This window comes from Alosa alosa, chromosome 6, assembly GCF_017589495.1.
Source record: "Alosa alosa isolate M-15738 ecotype Scorff River chromosome 6, AALO_Geno_1.1, whole genome shotgun sequence".
NCBI classification, from domain to species: domain Eukaryota; kingdom Metazoa; phylum Chordata; class Actinopteri; order Clupeiformes; family Clupeidae; genus Alosa; species Alosa alosa.
The window spans coordinates 3,052,620-3,071,009 of NC_063194.1; the positions used below are offsets into that span (position 1 = coordinate 3,052,620).

The 18,390-nt window shown below is 48.8% G+C and overlaps 1 protein-coding gene across 1 annotated transcript in view; it reads left to right on the forward strand.

Moving 5' to 3' along the window:
* The window catches only part of camsap3 (calmodulin regulated spectrin-associated protein family, member 3), a 31,620-nt gene extending 17,142 nt beyond the window's left edge, over positions 1-14,478 (forward strand). The window contains 21 exon segments of the mRNA XM_048244870.1: positions 2,460-2,609; positions 2,837-2,917; positions 3,246-3,278; positions 4,584-4,710; positions 5,101-5,240; positions 5,608-5,701; positions 5,797-5,839; positions 5,997-6,058; positions 6,375-6,447; positions 6,864-7,086; positions 7,088-7,446; positions 7,552-7,816; positions 7,819-8,025; positions 8,027-9,010; positions 9,109-9,233; positions 9,652-9,920; positions 10,053-10,146; positions 10,251-10,369; positions 10,694-10,812; positions 11,361-12,707; positions 12,928-14,478. Of these exon segments, the coding sequence (XP_048100827.1) occupies positions 2,460-2,609; positions 2,837-2,917; positions 3,246-3,278; positions 4,584-4,710; positions 5,101-5,240; positions 5,608-5,701; positions 5,797-5,839; positions 5,997-6,058; positions 6,375-6,447; positions 6,864-7,086; positions 7,088-7,446; positions 7,552-7,816; positions 7,819-8,025; positions 8,027-9,010; positions 9,109-9,233; positions 9,652-9,920; positions 10,053-10,146; positions 10,251-10,369; positions 10,694-10,812; positions 11,361-11,663 (3,870 nt within the window). The 3' untranslated portion in view covers positions 11,664-12,707; positions 12,928-14,478.
* Positions 14,479-18,390: the final 3,912 nt, after the last annotated feature.

An 18,390-nucleotide genomic window follows, 5' to 3' on the forward strand; every position in this document is an offset into this window, starting at 1 on the left:
TGTGTTGGTATGTTAGTGTGTTTGTGAAGGTATTTGTGTGTGTGTTAGCGTGTTTGTGTCTGTATATCTGTGTGTGTGTGTGTGTTGGTATGTTTGGCCTCCCTTGTCTGTCTCCGGGCCTGGCTTGGCTCCCCTGCTGTCCGTCCCTGTAGACGCTAAGAGGAAGTCTGGCCTGCCGGGTGTCCTTGGGAGCTCCTGACAGCCCTGACAGCACTCAGCCATAAACTCCAGCCTGGACATCGTCTATGGGAGGATCCCACACACTCACTCACTTTCTCTCACTCACTTTCTCTCACTCACTTTCACTCTCTCACTCTCACTCTCACTCTCTTTTTCCATGACCATTCAGCTGTCGCACATTCAGGCAGGCTCCTCGGCACCAACTCAGAACACATCACTGAGAACACTGCACCTAAAAGAGACGGGTTGCGCTCACACTTGGTCTGCTGAAGTGCAGGCCAGTGGGTAGATAAACGCCAACTTAATTAGTATTGCATGACGATACTATAAAGGTTTTGCAATAGCCTGAAATTAAGAATGTTACATCACCCCATTTGATTAGTACGGAATGTTGTTTTAATCAGGTTTTTAATAAAAGCCATATTTGTTTGAGAATTTCCATGTTTTCTGAGAAGTTCCATGTTCTGTCATCAAGGCCTGTTCTGTTACTTCTACTCCTGATATTTAAGGCTCTTTCAGTCCCTGGTGTCCACAGGGACACAGGAAGTGGTATGCTCATCAGTGCACATTTGCACGCGTCGGAGAACGGCGCTATTGACTTGCGGTCTCAATTGTTGGGAGGCACACGACACCCCCTGCCTGCGGCGTTGATGACGCAATTCTCGTCACGCGCAGGACTAATATACCAGGCCTATTAGGCTGGACACAGAGGCTAATGACCTAACCCTCTTAGCGGTGATGAGGCGCTCTGAGGCTCGAGCCCGAGCTGGTTGTGTTGCTTGGGCAGGTTTAATGGGCTCGGTGGCCTCAGATGGAGTCTGTGTAATGGGCTAACTCAGTAAGACCGTGGAAGTTAATGGGCCTCTTTGGAGATGTGTAGGCTGCTTGTAGAGTTTGTGCTCAAGCTCTTGTTTGTGTGTGGATGGAGGAGGGACGGAGACTCGGGCGGCGGCTTCATATGTGGGAACTGCTGTCAGATGACTCTGTTGTGGATGGATGGATGGATGGGTGGATGGGTGGATGGATGGGTAAGAGGGTGGGAGAGACATGTACACTAGTGATGAGTACTGGCCATATCCCATTTCTCCTACTTGTAGACTCACAAACGCATACACACTCTGCCTGCTTTTTCCCTCCCCGGTGGAAGGGTTATTGGGAGGGGGGGGGCGTATATGAAGGATATTGATGTGCTATAAGTCACTTGGCAAAATGGTCACAAAGCAAGTGAGGAATTTGAGAATATGGTGTACTGTACTCACTCAAAGGTGTGTGTGTGTGTGTGTGTGTGTGTGTACGTAATTCTACTAATCTAATCACACACTCACACACCGGATGTGCTGTAAAGTGACTTGGCTGAGTGACGTGAGGGATTTGAGAATAATGATAGACCCACACACACGCATATACACACACACATTCACACACACCTAGATAAACCCAAATCGGCAGTATCGACTAGCGGGTGTTCCAGGAAAAGTGAGTGCTGCAGAGCTTGTTGCTCCCAGGTGAGTTGCATGCAGCACAGTGCAGCAGCAGCACTGAGCCCTGCAGTGTATCACACATGAGTCATGCTGCAGAGAGAGAAAGAGAGAGAGAGAGAGAGATCAAAGTAATGAGAGAGTGAGGCAGAGAGGAGGGGTGAAATGATGGGAGTGATGGAAACTAATGAGTATCAATGGCAGCTGGCAGCACACTGACTGACCCAGCAGGTTGTGGGTTCACTAAGAGTAGCTGAATGTTCAGCCCACAGCCAGAGGGGCCTGTGTGTCAGTCTGTTACAGGTTGGACAGTGGTCACATCTCTTTCTCCTGTTCCTGTAGATTTTACAGTCTATTTGGTGTCACCCAGTCAGTCTGTCTCCCACACTCCCTCCCTCCCTCCCTCTCTCTCTTTCTTTTTCTCCCACACACACAGTCACACACCCACATTCATTTTCCTCTAAATGAGAGTCAGTCCCTGGAGACCTCTGATGCGTTATGTGGGTTGTGGGTGTACCGCACGCCTGCCGTTGCCGTGCCAACGTTCCGGCTCGGCGTGTTCCAGCCTGGGCCCGCTGTGCCACCTGGCCAGCTCCAGACGTCGGCACCGGTTCCGATGTGCCCACTGTTCCATTAAGCTGACTAGCCCGCTGGGCCCTGATGTCTGTAGCGATGGTGACTGGGTCGGGTCGACTTTGTTCTAACTGCGTCTACTCTCCTTCTGTGTGTGTGTGTGTGTGTGTGTGTGTGTGTGTGTGTGTGTCACCCTCTTCCTTCTCCCTCCCCTTGTGTCTGCTGCAGAGTGCCCACTTGGCACTGATGGACGCGCTGATGGCGGTGGGTGCCATGGAGACGGTGAGCACTGCACGGACGAGAGGAGCGGAGCTGCTGGAGGCAGGAGGAGGAGGAAGCAGCGGCTGGGAGGAGCCCCTACTCCAGTGGGTCAACAGGGTAGGTCCAGCAGCTGGGAGCGGCACACTGCTCGTGTGTGTGTGTGTAGATTTCATTAGGGCAAGGGTAGGGCTAGTGTTTGTCAAAGCAGAGGAGGGGGATCAATGCTTTATTACAATAGACCTGCAGGCTCATTTTTCCACATGTGTTTACGTGCTGTGTGTGTGTGTGTGTGTGTGTGTGTGTGTGTGTGTGTGTGTGTGTGTGTCTTGCTTGCTTGCTTCCAGTTGAATCAGAAGCTGAAGGAACACACAGAGGGAGTGCTGAGTTCAGACACCAGCTCAGACCCACAGCCCGTCCAGCCCTCTGTAAGCACACACACACACACATTTGTGTATATATATATATACTTTTAATTAACAGTATTCATAAAATAATACAATTCTTAAATGTGCAAGCTAAGATATCCATTAGTGCCAATCAGCTGCTTGCCTATATGCGTGCGTACACACACACGCGCGCTATTCCTGCAAGTCAGTATCTCTCTTTTCCTCTTACATTCCCTCCGCAATCTTTTCTCCGCCACCATGGCCTTTAATGTCTGTCCCCTCCTCTCTCCCTGTCTCTTCCCTACTTCCTGTCTCTTCTCCCTCTCTTTCCTCTCTTTTGCCTCTCTCCTTCGCTCCTCTCTAACAGTGTCCCACCCGCTGGTACTGGAAACTTGTTCCTGTAAGTGTCTCTCTCGTGCTTTCCGCCCTCTCGTCCTCTTTTCTCCCTCATAATTCCTCCTCCTCCATTTCCTGTCCCATTCTAAGGCCCCCTCTTGTCCTCTATCGCCCCCTGCTGGTGCTGAGTGCCACTGCTGCTGTGGCTTGCTGGGATTGCTTAGAGCTGTGTGCCTCCCCCCCACACTCATCCACCCCCTACTCTGCTGAAGCTCTGGCATGAGCCTGCGTTGGGTGGGTTCCTCTGCCTGAGGGGGAGAGCCCCCCCTCTGTCAGGTCAGAAATCTTATACGGTCCAGTGGGGGCGGCTGAGTGGTCGGCTCAGAGGAAGAGCTGTGGACATGAGTGAGTATGTGAAGCGTTACAATTCTAAGCGCACAGCTTGGCTTGAACCAAACCCCAGGGTTGTTCTTCCTCACCCCCACCTTTTCACTCCAACTCCTATTTTTGTTTTTTTTCTGTGGAACACCGTGGAATGTTGGACTGATTCGGGAAACGGAGACTATCCCAGTGAGACAGGTGAAAAATGGAGTTGGTTTATTTGCCAGCAACAAACAAAGCAACAGACATTTTCTTTAGTTTGGGTTTTGGACTGGATCTGTTCAATTCAGAGTACTCACAGATGGTTTAGCCAAGCGCGTTGATCCACTGCTATCATTTTATGAGGACAAAGGCAGGGATCTCAGAAAGCCAGCAACATCAGAAGTCCTCACCTTTTAAGTGGATTGTCATGATGAGTGAGTGTGAGTGTGAGTGTTGTGCGTGTGTATCAGGTGAGGGGCGTTCATACAACTGCCTCTGTTCAGCGCTCTGACCTGTCTGAAGTCTCGCCCTGCTCTCTCCTGGGACCTGGCTGTCCTAGTTTCCCTACCCACAATACTCTTGCTGTTACTGCCTCCACCCTATCACACACACACACTCTCTCTCTCCCATTACCTACACTACTTTCTCAGAAAGTATTGTCGCCTGTGCGTCTCTGTGTGACTGCCTTGTTCATGAAGTCTTTCATTCCTTCCTCGCCCTCTAAAGGGTTCTGCCTCACTAGCCACTCGACCCACGTTGTTTGCATGTGCATCACATGTAAATATTTGTTTTTTTGGTCACGTGCCGCCTGCAATACCAGTTCAACCAGTCTTGGCTCCAAACATTCTGTCTGGCTTGTTTTTTACCTCATTGATGGATTAATTAGAAATTAATTTGCCTGAATGGGGGTGTGCGGGGTGGGGGTCGGGATGGGCTTGATCCTTTTGTTAGGGTCTGATCTGCGGATTGTAACACGTGCACAAACCCCCCCCCCTCCCTTCTCCAGACGCGGTACAGGAAGGATAGACAGAAGAAGCCCTGCTTCCCGCTGGTGAACGAGGTGAAGGACTTGAGCAGCGGCTGTGCCATCGGCGCGGTTATCCACTACTACTGCCCGGACCTGCCTCTGGAGGGTAAAGGCTCTTATCTCCCCCCAGCCAGCCTGCCAGCCAGACCCCCAACCCCCATCACATCTACCCCACCCTCTCCTCTGCCCCTGCCCCTGCTGCCGTACCCACCCTTATCTACCTGCCCCTCCCCCCATTGCTGCTCTGATCCTACACTGTCTAACTGCCTTCTCTATTATTAATGCTGACCCGACCACTGGGAAAGCACTTGCATTCCTCGACATACTCACCCTCTCTCTCTCTCTCTCTCTCTCTCTCTCTCTCTCTCTCTCTCTCTCTCTCTCTCTCTCTCTCTCTCTCTCTCTCTCTCTCTCTCTCTCTCTCTCTCTCTCTTTCTCTTTCTCTTTCCCTGTCTGTCTGTCTGTCTGTCTTTCTGTGTGTGTGACCTGCTTTCAGAGGTGTGTCTGAAGGAGTCCATGTCGGTGGCTGACAGCCTCTACAACCTGCAGCTGATCCGTGAGTTCTGTGAGCGCTGTCTGCGCAGCTGCTGCCACCTGGGGCTGGAGGACCTACTCTATGCCCCACCCCAGCTACAGGTACGTACACGCACACGCACATACACACACACACACACGCGTATTCACACACACACACACACACACACACACACACTCATACATACATACAGACCTGCAGGCTTATTTTTTCAAAATGTGTTTACATTGTTGTGTGTTGAATGCCATCAATAATAGGCAAGTTCAAAATGGCTGCTGTTGTTATTTGTTTTTATATGATATTTCTAAAATCTATTTATTAAGTATTTAATAAGTATTTCTTGCCTGGATTTCTTTGTGATCTGGTTGGCATGTCCTCCTCTGTGCCATCAGAAATGTCACACATCACTGTGCCATCTTTGCTACTGTGGAACACCAGTGCATGTGTATTGTTGCCTCTGCTTTGCAGGTGAACATCTCAAGCTTTCTGGCAGAGCTCTTATGGTGGTTTGAGATCCAGAAACCAGAGTTTGTTCAGCCCCTGCAGGCAATGGAGTCGGCCGGTAAGTGTGTAGGCCAAGACATTTGATATGTGCCGCAATTGTATGATGTCATGGCAGGCAGTAAATCCTTATTATTAAAGACTCGTGTTTCGCAGATGGTCCAGGGAAAACTGATGGTGGGACATCCAGTGGGAACAGGTACGCATCAGTCTAATTGGAAACACTTGTTTCTCTGAAAGAATCCTGACTGGGATTATTACGTGTCTGTAGATACATTTCCATATTTGCCTGTTGGATATGGTTGTGGTGGCAGGCTGTTTCAGTTGATGTCATCTCTACTTGTCCTCTGTTGCAGCTCTCCCTCCCTGTTCAAGAAGCCCTTTCTGCCCATCTCCTCCCCCGTGTCACCGGTGCCAGGTGAGCCAAACGTCATGCCGCCACCCCATCAGCAGACTCCCTGCCCCCTCCCTGTCTGTGTCTGTCTATTGTGTTGGTGTAGACCTGAGCCAGTTGTGTGTGGCTCTATTACCCAGTTTAGGGATCTGTGAATCATTTGTTGTCATTTGATTTTTTTTTTTTTTTTGGTTTGCTTGCTTTGACACATCGTGTTGTTTGTTGAATCATTTTGGTGTATTTACATTTCTGTGTGTGTCTCTGTCTGTCTGTGTGTGTGTCTGTATGTCTGTTGGTGCGTGGCTGTGTGCATCTGTCTTTGTGTGTGTGTCCTCATCAGGCTCTCTTACTCAGTCTACCTCAATGTCTCATGTAGAAGCTGTTGGAAGATCGTGGACAAAGAAACCAATCAGGTAAGAACAGCCTCTGGCTCTCATCATAATGGTCACTTTGTACAAGAGCCACTGTGTGTTTACGATGCTTCACTGAATTATTAGCATTTGTTCCTTCATTCTGAATTGTAAAGTTTAATTCATTAATAAATGAATGGAACTTTCTCTTTTCCTGTCTCTTTTCTCTGTGCCTCCCTGCCTCCTCTTATCTCTTTCCCTCCACCTCTTTTTTTTGTTTTCTCTCTCCTTCCTCTTCTCTTTCTTGTTCTCCTCTTTCTTGTCCTCTCTTTTCCCCTCTCCCTCTTTTTCTTGTCCTCTTTCCCTCCCCCCTCTCTCACCCTTTCTTTCTTGTTCTCTCTTTCTCTCCCCCTCTCTCTTTCTTGTCCTCTCTCTCTTGTTCTCTCTTTCCCTCCCCCTCTTTTTCTTGTCCTCTCCAGCCGTCCCCTGTCCGCTGTGTCCTTCAGCATCCCCTTCGGTCTGGACAGCGACGTGGACGTAGTCATGGGCAAGTCGGTGGGCAGCGCCATCACCCGCTCGGTCAGCTCCGACAACCTGAACCCGACCAATCAGGGCCTGACGCGGGCGCCCTACACCCCGCCCGAGGACCTCACATGTCACATGCTGGGCAAATTAGCCCGTATGGCAGCTTCTTACCCAGACCTCCCTGCGGGCCTCGCCCATGCGCCCGTGCCTGCTAGCCGAGGAGAACGGGCTGGATGAGCTGGACGCGGAGGGGGAAGCCGAGGCGGGCGAGCTGCCCACCATCGAGGAAGCGCTGCAGATCATCCACAACCAGGGCAAGATGGAGCCGCGGCTGCACCCAGATGGCGCGCCCGACGGCTTCTACCTGCACTCGCCGGACGAGCCGGCCAACGTGCGCCACAACGGGAGCCCTGCTGCACTGAGCTGCTCTGCCCCCTCTTCGAGGCGTGCTTCCACCGACCCCGAGAGAGCCCCCGCAGACCCCCGGCCCGGCGTCTTAGATCTCGTACCCGCCACGTCGGCGGAGGGGCTCAGCGCGTGCTGATGACTTCGGGTACTGCTTGGCCCGGCGGCAAGCGTGGACTTCGGGCCTACCGGAGGACCTGCCCAGGACTGCCCTCCAGCCCGGCCACGCCTCTCAAGCCCGGCCGGGCTTAGCGGCAGTGGGGGTGACCAGACGCCCGACAGCGGCGTCCGCATGACCAGCTTCGCCGAAAGGAAGAAGAAGCTGCTGACCCCCTCACCTCAGGAGCCTGACGCTGACCGCTCCGCTGCCGCCCCGACCCGGCGGCCCGATCCACCTCTAACATGACCCGCATTGAAAACGGAAACGAGCCCCGTAGAAAGAACCGGCGTGACCACGAGATGTGGGCTGGGCCCGTCTGGGAAGCGCCAAGACCATGAGGCCACAAGAAGAAGCGCATCGAGGCCATCTTCGCCAAGCACCGTCAGCAGCTGGGCAAGAGCGCCTTCCTGCAACTGAAGAAGGACCGGGAGGGAGAGGGGGAGGACGGCACCAAGGGGGAGGTCAGCGCATCCTCCACAGAGGAGGACCTGAGCCGCCTGTCGTCCTGCGCTGAGCCCCCACAGCGGCCCCTGGTGGAGCAGGACGGTAATGCAAAAGCGCCGCCGGCCGCTAAGGAGAGGGGAGGCTGGGAGAGGCGCAGCCACGGCATGGCTCTTGCCCGTGACCAAGCTGAACGCGGCGCTCACCTCGCTGCAGAGCGACATGCAGCGGCTGGCGCAGCAGCAAAACCAGCTGATGCACAAGAAGCAGACGCCCGCTGGCGGCGCCCAGGCCTGGGTCATCCCCCCGAGTCCCAGGTCTCCCGGCCAGCGCCATCGCAGCGTGTCTCGTGAGCCACCCGCGACTCCCCACCGACCCTCGTCCTCCCCCTCACCGTCGCGGAGGCTGACCCTCCACGCCACCCCGCCCAAGTCCCCAGCAGCCCACCGCCGGGCACAGTCTGCGCCGCCCAAGAGCCCCAAGCACCACCAACAGCAGCACCACCACACGTCGCGGCCGGCTGACCTCAAGGTCCCGGTCTCCACCCGCGTCATCGTGGCTCCCCAGAGCGTGGACAACATCCCGCACCTGCGCCGCGTCTCGCCGTGGCAGTGCCGTGACCAGAGCTCCTTGTCTTTCAACATCGGTCAGCCGGCCTCTGCCGCGCTCCCGCCCGCTGACGCCACGTCCACCCCTTCCCGTGGACCCACACCTACTCCCTCCGTGCTTCACATACGCACGCCCTATGCCCTGGACGTCGACGATGCGGCCTCGGACGTCGGCTCGGCAGTGGGGGACCACGGCGGTGTCTTCAGCCTGGAGCTGGACGGTGCCTCCACGCCGGGTGCCGCCGGACGGAGGGATCACGCGCCGCTGACGGGAGGCAGCAGCTCTGGCGCACCATCCGAGTGTTCGTTCGAGAGCGACGTGCCCGCTGCCGCCTTCAATGGCAAGCGCAGCAGCCTGATCGAGATCTCACTGTCGGCACTGGAGGGGCCAGAGGACGAGGCTGACCAGGCCAATGACCCCTTCTCCGACTCCATGAGCGACCAGACCGAGCCCGAGGTCAAGCCCGGGGTCGGCTTCTTCTTCAAGGTCAGTGGACTGAAAGCAGTTTTTAGTGTTTGTTCCTGTATGTGTTTGTCTATGTTGTAATGCGGTTATGTGTAACCGTGTGTATTGTTCCCCCGCAGCAGGACGAGGCCCGGCCGGAGGATGAGATGGCCCAGCGGCGCGCCGCACTGTTGGAGAAACAGCAGAAGAGAGCCGAGGAGATAAAGAAACGCAGACTGGAGCAGGAGAGAGAGAGGGAGGCCAGGTGAGGCAGACACACACACACACACACACACACACACACACACACACACACACACACACACTGCAGGACTTTAGAAACTATCATAATATTTGTACAGTCTACTCTGATGCTCAGCTAGAGGATATGATGTTAATGGCATTGATGAAATCTGTTTTTATGGATACTTTCCCCTTTGAGGTCTCTATTGTAGTGTTGTCTTTAGAAGTTTATTAAAAAAGCATTTTTTTTTTTATTCAAGGCTCTCAAAAGTTGTGCATCTGCTAACACAGGATGTATCTATAAAACCTTTGCTGAGAACTTTTGTAGTCTGATCATTAGCTACACAGCAGGGTGTCAGACTGTCACCATATGTTGCTCTTAGTGAGCCCCAGATAGCTACGCTTTCTCATCACAGCTAATTTTTGTTGTCATCTTCTAGCCGGTCGGCATCAGGAGACGAGCTCCGACCGCAGACGCCAAGCACCCCTCCTCCTCCACGCAGCCCCTCGGCCGAGCGCACGCGGCAGCGGCGCGACGTCTTCACAAGGGAGGAGTACGAGCGGCGGCATCAGCTGAAGATCATGGAGGACCTGGGCAAGGTGCTGCGGCAGAAGCCCACCACCGTGCGCGGCGTCAAGAAGCAGCGCCCCAAGACCGTGTTCCACGACGACTCGGCCCTCTCCCGCAGCCCTGCCAAAGGCCTTCTGGGTACGTTGCTATGCTAGGCTACGCTAGGCTATTCTATGCTATGCTATCTGTCCTGTTCTGCCACAGTTTCTGTAGAGTTATGTTTTCAGTAATCATGTTAAATGTATTATACCTCTTTTCTTCTACCTGTAGGCTCCAGGTTGAACAAAGTCTACTCTCATTCCACTATGAACCTGTCCTCTATGGCTAATGACAGTGGGACTCTGACAATCAGGAAGTCTCCCAGGTGGGTGTAACAGCATCCAGCGCAGTTGAGCGAATATCGGATAGCTACATTTGTCAACCCTTGTTAAACCGATCTTTCGGCTTTCTTCTTTTTCTTTTCCTCAGTCGTTCCCACTCGCCGTCAAGGCTGATGTCACCGGGTCGACTGTCGACCCATAACGGAGATCGGGACTGGGAGAACGCCTCCACCATTTCATCCCCTGCCTCCATTCCAGAGTATACAGGTGCTTTCTCCTTTGCACAGTGCTTATTTCTCCTTTGCAGTGCTTATTCATGTCTTTTTTTTTTTTAAAGGAACTGTCGTCCGATAGTTGAACAGAAGTTAAAAGCTGACGTACGAACCATGATAAATGTGTGTCATTGAAATTAGAGATATACTGTATATGGTATATCTCTAATTTGTGAAATGAAAGTCTCACACACACACTTAATCAGTCTTTAGGAAATAGATGCTCACTGTCAAAATGTCATAAAAATATTTACAGATGGATTGATAAAAGTGAAACTAGCCTTTATTGTAAATCAATAAACTTTATGTTGCATGCCAGGCCCCAAACTGTACAAGGAGCCCAGTTTCAAGTCCAACAAGTTCATCATCCACAACGCCATCTCCCGCTGTTGCCTAGCAGGCAAGGTCAACGAACCTCAGAAAAACAAGATAGTGGAGGTGAGAAACCGGCCAGTCTGTGACCTCTTTGATTTGGTCTTTACACTCAAACACACGTTCCCTGGTATTGTCCTTCCCCTAGCCCTTATAGCCGACCTTTCACCTTTCCCTGCCACTCTCTTGTGCATTTAAAAAGAAAATATGACCCCTCCTAATTCATCTGTCCAGAGAGAGTGCATAGGATCCCACCATTAAAATCTTAATTCTGTCCATGTCCCACGTCGTCCATCTTGGCTCAACCAGTTTCTTTTCTCCACTTCTTCACTCTCCCTTTTCTCCCAAACAAACACATCTACAATGGCCTGTTTTTTTCACTTGGTCCATCTCTGTTTTTATTGTATTATTTTTTTATACTTTATTTTAGTTAATTTCATTCATTCTTAAGGCCATTTATACTTTGATACTTGTGCAACACATTCTTTTCAAGTGTTTTTTTCTCCTTATGCACACCTGTGTCTATCTGTAGATTTATGGTAAAAAACGAAATATATATATCCATCTTTGTTTGTAACCTCCTCACATACCTACCCTGTCCCTCCTCCTCACAGGAAATGGAGAAGTGCAGCGCCAACCACTTCCTGATTCTGTTCCGGGACAACAGCTGCCAGTTCCGGGCGGTCTACACCATGAACCCGGAGACGGAAGAGATGGTGCGGCTGACGGGCATCGGCCCGCGCGTGGTCAGCCCCGCCATGGTGGAATCCATTTTCAAGTACAGCTCCGACCGCAAGCAGTTCACCGCCATCCCGTCCAAGACCATGTCCATGAGCGTGGACGCCTTCACCATCCCCGGCCATCTGTGGCAGAGCAAGCGCCCAGGAACCCCCAAGAAGCCCAGCACCCCCAAGTAAAGATGTCCCTCGCCACCTGGGCTCCCCTCTATTCAGCCCCCCTAGCACCACGCCAACACCACCCCAAAACCCCCAACCCCCCCAACTCCCCATCCTCTGCTCCTGACATTCTCCAAAAGGTGGATCTCTCTCTCTCTCTCTCTCTCTCTCTCTCTCTCTCTCTCTCTCTCTCTCTCTCTCTCTCTCTCTCTCTCCAGTGAGGAAGAGGAGGGTGTGCTCGTGCTGGTGAAGGGGTGGGAAGAGGGCGGTGGTCACCTGAAGTCCTAGACAACTCGAAGAAAAAACTGTGTCATCCCTGGCCTTTTTGTACATGGGCTACAGCACCCCCTGCTGCTGTGCTCAGGGCATTGCAGGCCAGGCTCACTGAGGGGCAGAAATGCAGGCCTCACACACATGGGGCCACACCCATGTAGGAACATCCAAAAATGAAGGCGATGAAATGATTGTGCAGACGACAAAACAAATGTCAAGATGTCAAATTGTTGAATGAAAAAAATAAGTAACCATGTCCAAATGCATCCTGGGATGGACTGGGCTGGACATGTCTCTCTTGACTTAGTGTAAGGGCTTTGACAGGCCCTAGTTGCCATGTCTCCTCCTGTCTTAATCTCCACACCCTCCCTCAGCACAGGACGCTTTGAGTGGCACCAGGCTGCGGTCCACTGCCACGATCCGGACAAGCTGGGGAGACCTCTCATCTGTCACTTCCTCTCTTAACTCTTCCTCTTCTCTCTTTTCCCACTGATGCTGTTTTACTGCTTCCCTCTCTGTGTCTTTGTCTCTCTTGCTGCTTCTTGTTCCCCCATTTTAAGCCTGTGGAAGAAATCAGCTGGGAAGAAAGAGTGCTGGTATCCACCACCATCTCCACCACATTGAAATGACCCATGGCACTGCTCTCTACTGAATGTACTGTGGGGCTTCCCAGCCTCCCACCCTCACACTATCGCTAATCAACGGGCTTCTTCTGCGATGTTGACTCCTCACTGGCCAGTCAGGATGTGGGGGGATACCACAGACGGCTCTTCCAACGGGGGCGATTTCCAGGTACTTTAGCCATGCTGCCATGCCTACATATCAGGATAACATGAAGGACCCAGACAACCCTTGCTGCAGTCACCCAGTCCTCCGTGCAGATCCGACATTGTGTACAATGAAGACATCTGTGTGTGTGTGTGTGTGCGCACGTGTGTGTGTGTGTGTGTGTGCGTGTGCGTGTTTGTGTGTGATGTTTTTCTCTCTTTTTATCTTTCCCTCTTTATACAAGCTGCACTTTTGACATGTTGGTGTGACACATGTCAATCATCCAAGCCTTGCTGGGCCTGAGGAGAGCATATCTGCCGACTAAAAAGTCAGGTTCGGAATCATCTTCATGTATTTACATGCCCTCCGTGATCTTCAGAGTTCGTTTTTCATCAGAAGAGAGAAACTACCCCAGGATCTCTGTCCTAATCATAGTCAACACTACTGGAAAATTAGACCAAGCTTTGTACTCTGGCATTGACTTGACAAAGTGACGTCGGTGGACTTAAGACAAAACAACAACAAAATCAGAAGCAGATCGACAACGATTTCATATTTACTCATCTGAATCCTGTTTATTGATGATTGTTTTTGATTTTGACAATGATTTGTATAAAGTGAGGAGACTTTGTAAAGCTATCAAGCTAGCCTGCTGTTTTAGTTCAAAAGGATGTGTGAGTGTGTGGGTGTGCATGGGTGTGGGTGAGTGAGTGTTTGAGGAAAAGGAGTGAGTGTGTGCAAGAGGGAGAGAGAGAGAGAGAGTGAGAAAGAGAAGGAGACCGAGCGATAGAGAAAGAGAGAAACCAAGTGAAGGAACGAATGAGTTGCTGTCGAGTCCAAAATAAAAAAAAAAACTTGATGATCTTCCCTCTATGTAGGGTGAAATAAACCCTGTGCTGAGCGAACAAGACGTGTCCTCCATTTTGGAAATCAAATCTGCTCTGTCACATACACTTTTCTCAAAGGTACATTAACATGGAGAAACATCCATACATAAGTAGGCACAGGATTGTTAGACTGGCTCCTATCTGGAGCCTTCACTTGACCAAGTTTGCGCCATTGTTGTTTGTCTAACACTAGGCTGCTCTGTTTGTCCTCCGGGTTGTTGCCATACTCTCGGGCAGTGTGTAGAAGATTGCTTCCCATGGTATATTACGCTATAGCTGACCTGATCTGTCAGTGTTTGCCTGACAGTCAACCCTCACCTCACGAGAGTAGAGCTGATTCAGACACAATTATGTCCTGTGTGTCAGGAATGGAAAAAAACAAAACAAAACAAAAACACAGAATATAGAAGCGGCATGATGAGATGTTAATATTTTTCTAAAACACTATGTGCAAAATGTCACCATTTAATGGTTTGGGATGGGTGAGTTTGTAAAGTCAGATGAATGGTGTGGAGTGATTGCTCTGAGTGTGTGTGTGTGTGTGTTTGTGTGTGTGCTCTGTCACATCAGAGTGTGAAGGTGATTTATAACTGGATTCTGTGCAATTTTCCTGTAGTTTGTCACCCTGGGTTGTATTTATTGGGTAGGGAGTAGCAAAATCTGTTTTTTTAATGTTTAGTTTCAGATATTATTTATGTTCTGGTTTAGGTGGAGATTTACATTCATTCATTTATTTGTTAATTTCACATTTATCATCTCCTGACACCGTCAGTGTCTTCACTGCCTCTTATGTTGTTGCCATGTCAGTGTCTGTAGTGATATCTATTTTTTGTTTAAATTGTTCATGATTACAAAAATTATCCCAGGTGACTGGATCAAAAGAATAAATAATTTTTTAATCACCTTTATTTTTTCACTGTCGTTCCCATCAATCTTCATGTGTTGCATTTGGGTTATTTGAGTTGGTTTTTTTTATTTTATTTTAATTTTTTTCGGTTTTAATTTAATATTCATCCCATGCATTATAGTGCTTATCCTGTTAACATTTATGAATTGAACACACAAGAGCACTAGTTGTCACAGTATGCATTCCTTTCAACAGTTTATTCACAATTCTTTTCCAACAAATGCTTGCAAAAAGAATGTATGCTTTGGCAAGTGAAGAGGATGTACATAATTTGGCAGTGTTTATTCCTTCGAAATGTGGATCTGTGAAGTGCTGAGGATGTAGCATTAATACAGACACTGAGACTCAGTCTGTCTCTTCAAGGCAACAGTTTGAAGACCATCAGTATATACAGAGTTCAGTCCAGTCCATCTCTGTTGGTCCCAAGAACTCTTGTTCCTAGGACTCCATGGGTCACTGCTGGTTCTGGTTCTGGTTAACTTGGTTTTAAACTGTCAAGATCATTTAAACCCTGCACTCTCACCTCTGAATTGGCGCCATATCGCCTGGGCTCAGGTTCGTAGGAACAACCCCTGAAAGATACAGGAGGGCCAGTGTATTTACATTCTTTACATTCTGTCAGTATAGGTTAATACTCTTCAGGGGCCGTATTCACAAATAATTTTAAGGCTAAAAGTACCTCCTAACTGGCGAATTTAGGAGCAACTCCTAAAAATAATAGGCGTGTCACTCCTAACTTTAGGACTCCTAATTTTTTTCACTAAAAGTAATTGACGAAGCAATTAGACCTAAAAGTAGCACGTAAGTCTGGATGGCTTAAAAGAAGTCGAGAGGACTCCTAACTCACTAAGACCTATTCACAAACAGCTTTTTGTGGCATTTCAAGTTGCGATGTTTTGAAATGCGTTGCCTATGCGGCAACAGGAGCTTCCAATCGCGGGGGAGCAATTTTGCATTTATAAAAGGGATGCAATAACGCCACTAACAACAACCAAAACTACTCATTGTTAACATGTAAATTAAATGTAACGTTTCATTGTGAATCATATTAAAATGTTATCTTTGCAAACGTAGGCATATGGTGACAGATTAATATAATAATGTTGCAAAGATACTGCATCAATCCGTAGGCCTGTTTTCATTAGGCTACTAGGCTATTTGTTTTGCCTTAGGCCTACTCTTTATTCATTTAGGCCTTTTTATTCAGTTATTCATCATCTTCCGTCCTTCACACTACTTGTGTAGCGCACGCATTCTCAGACCTGTCACCTGCATAGACAGTAAAAGAAACCTGTCACTCATCATCGTAAGGGAGGTGGAATCATTCCCCCGTTACAATCATCAGCCAATCAAGGTGGCCACTTCAGTCAAGCTCGTACATGAGTAATGACGTCATCCATAGCAACGAAGGCCAGAGACTTTCTAACAAAGATTCTAGAACAGAGCAAGATAGATTACTGGCAGGAGAATACGTTGGATATGTTGAAGTACGTTCTATGACTCTATGGGCGCCATTTTGGTAAGCTCAGGTGTCGTCACAGACGCTGGCTACCGTGGGAATCCTATGGCGCTGATCCTAACATGTTAACAATATGTATTCTGTAAAGCTGTATTTTTGAAATTACGTGAAACCCAATAGACCACACCATGTCTAGACCAGTTAAATATATTGTATAAAGACAATCTAGAATTATTTCCGAGGGTAAATTAAACTAGGGCACTGACATCTGTCCATCATCCACCAAAGTTCAATAGGCCAGTGTTGGGGGTAACGTGTTACTGTAATTTCGTTACTTTATTGGGAAACGAAGTAGTCTAAAGGTAATACATTACAATTTAAATTTCAGTAATTCGTTATAGTTACTGAATAACTGTAACGTCCATTCCTGCATTAGGCCTACTCACAATATCTGTCTAGCCTATTGACTTATTGTTTCCATGATTGCTTATTTAAATATTAAAATATGTATTAGTCTAGGCTACATTATTTCATAGAGATGTGCGTAGAGCACCTATTCTCTCCCTGCACCTCTCTCCCTCAAGCGGGTTCAGCCCGCATCTCCCCTAAGGAAATCAAAACGGTGGCTTGTGCAAGAACTTCATGCAGACTACAACTGGCGCGGTGTAGCCTACACAACTTTGTTCAAAATTGATGCATTCAAGTTGACTTTGCAAAAGTTAGAATGCCTATTTATCACAATGTTGTCAGTCGCGTTGTCAATCGCAAACTTATTCAAACGACTACGGAATTAACTGTAGCTTAATTTGTGGAGGTCGAAGAGAAAGCACCTGTTTGACATAGGCTACGCGTAGCCACGGGCTGGCCTACTTGTCAGTCTTGCCCGTCCGATTAGAGGGCTTTCCTTCGTATACGCTCATCAAAGACGCGCAAGTCAGCACTGCGCTGAGAGCTCAATAAATCAGTCAAATCGCGGCCACAGCCCCGTTTATTTGTCAGGTGTGATGAAATGCGTTCATATTCCACTTTTTATGTCATAAACGTTGCATGCCTATGGAAAGGTTTTGATTGTCCAATGGTCAAGCTGTGCGGCTTCAATTTGTGTTTTAATTTATGCGACGCACCGATGCTGGGTTCATCAGTTTTGCGCAAGTTTAAAACGTTTAGCCGACTGCGTAATTTGTCATTTTCGTTCTATAAGTTCCACTTTTCATGTCATGAATGTAACATGCCTATGGTAAGGCTTTGCAGTTGTACAATATGGTCAATCTATTGTCTCAATTGTGTTTCATGTGACGCGCGCACCGATGCTGGGTTCATGCACTTGGCCAGCCTAGAACAGGAACATTTTGGAGAGGGAATGAGAGAATGAACGCACGCAAGAAACACTTTTTAATTAAACGTAGCATAATTTACAAAGCCATTTACAAAGACATGTTTTATAGGCAAGCAGGACAATTTGGGAGTTTTTGACTGCATGGAAAAGATAATAATTAGTGTCAAGCACGGTTGTGTTTGGCCTAGGCCAACTATTTGCATTTATTTAAGTTACATCAGACGCTTGAGTGAAATCTTGACCTTATTAGTGATTGATAATAATAGCCTATGCCTATGTGCTGTGTTTAAGCAGGCCGTGAACAAAGGGTTAACGTATAGCCTACAGGTAGAAAAAAGAACAATGGTGATAATATAACGTTAGCTAAGTTAGTTTGCCTGCTAGCTAGCTTATCAGTAGGCTATACAGTCTCTCAATGGGAATTTATGTGATCTATTCACCAGTGCAATAGCTACTTCTGTCTAAATAATAGGCCTATTTACCTCTCCTTATTCAGTGTAAACTTGGAAAAAGATAAATCAGGCCTTTCACACTGTCAGTTCTTGCAGTTCATTACCGAGTAAAAAAAAAAAAAACAGCTGGCAACGTTAAAAACAGCTGTTCAGGTGGGCTCATAGAATTGGAACTGTATATGAAATGTTGCGCTGAGCTTACCAAAATGGCGCCCTGTCGGGCTCAGAGCGTACTTCATGCCTATGACGTAACTGATCTATCTTGCTCTGTTCTAGAATCTTTGCTTTCTAATGTGGAGACACAGCACTCAAAAAATACTCCATAGAAATGCATGGGGCTAGTTTGTCACGCCAATATGGCCGTTGTCTACATATATCCCACCCTTTTCTCGGCAAAACGTTGACATGTGAATACATTGAGCCAATCATATGGTGTGTTGTGAAGACATCGTGCCAATCATGTGTTGTGATCTCGCCGCTGGAGCAAGATTGGTGTCGTGAAGCCTTGCGTACGCGCATTTCTGCCGAAATGGATTCCCGACGAGTGCCCAAAAAGCATTGTCAAATGGCCGCTGAGTGGAGGGACTTGCCTAAAAGGACTTTGCGAAGACTCACTCCTAGTTTAGAGGTTGTCATTTTTCCTTACTAAGTGTAGGTCTGAAAGGC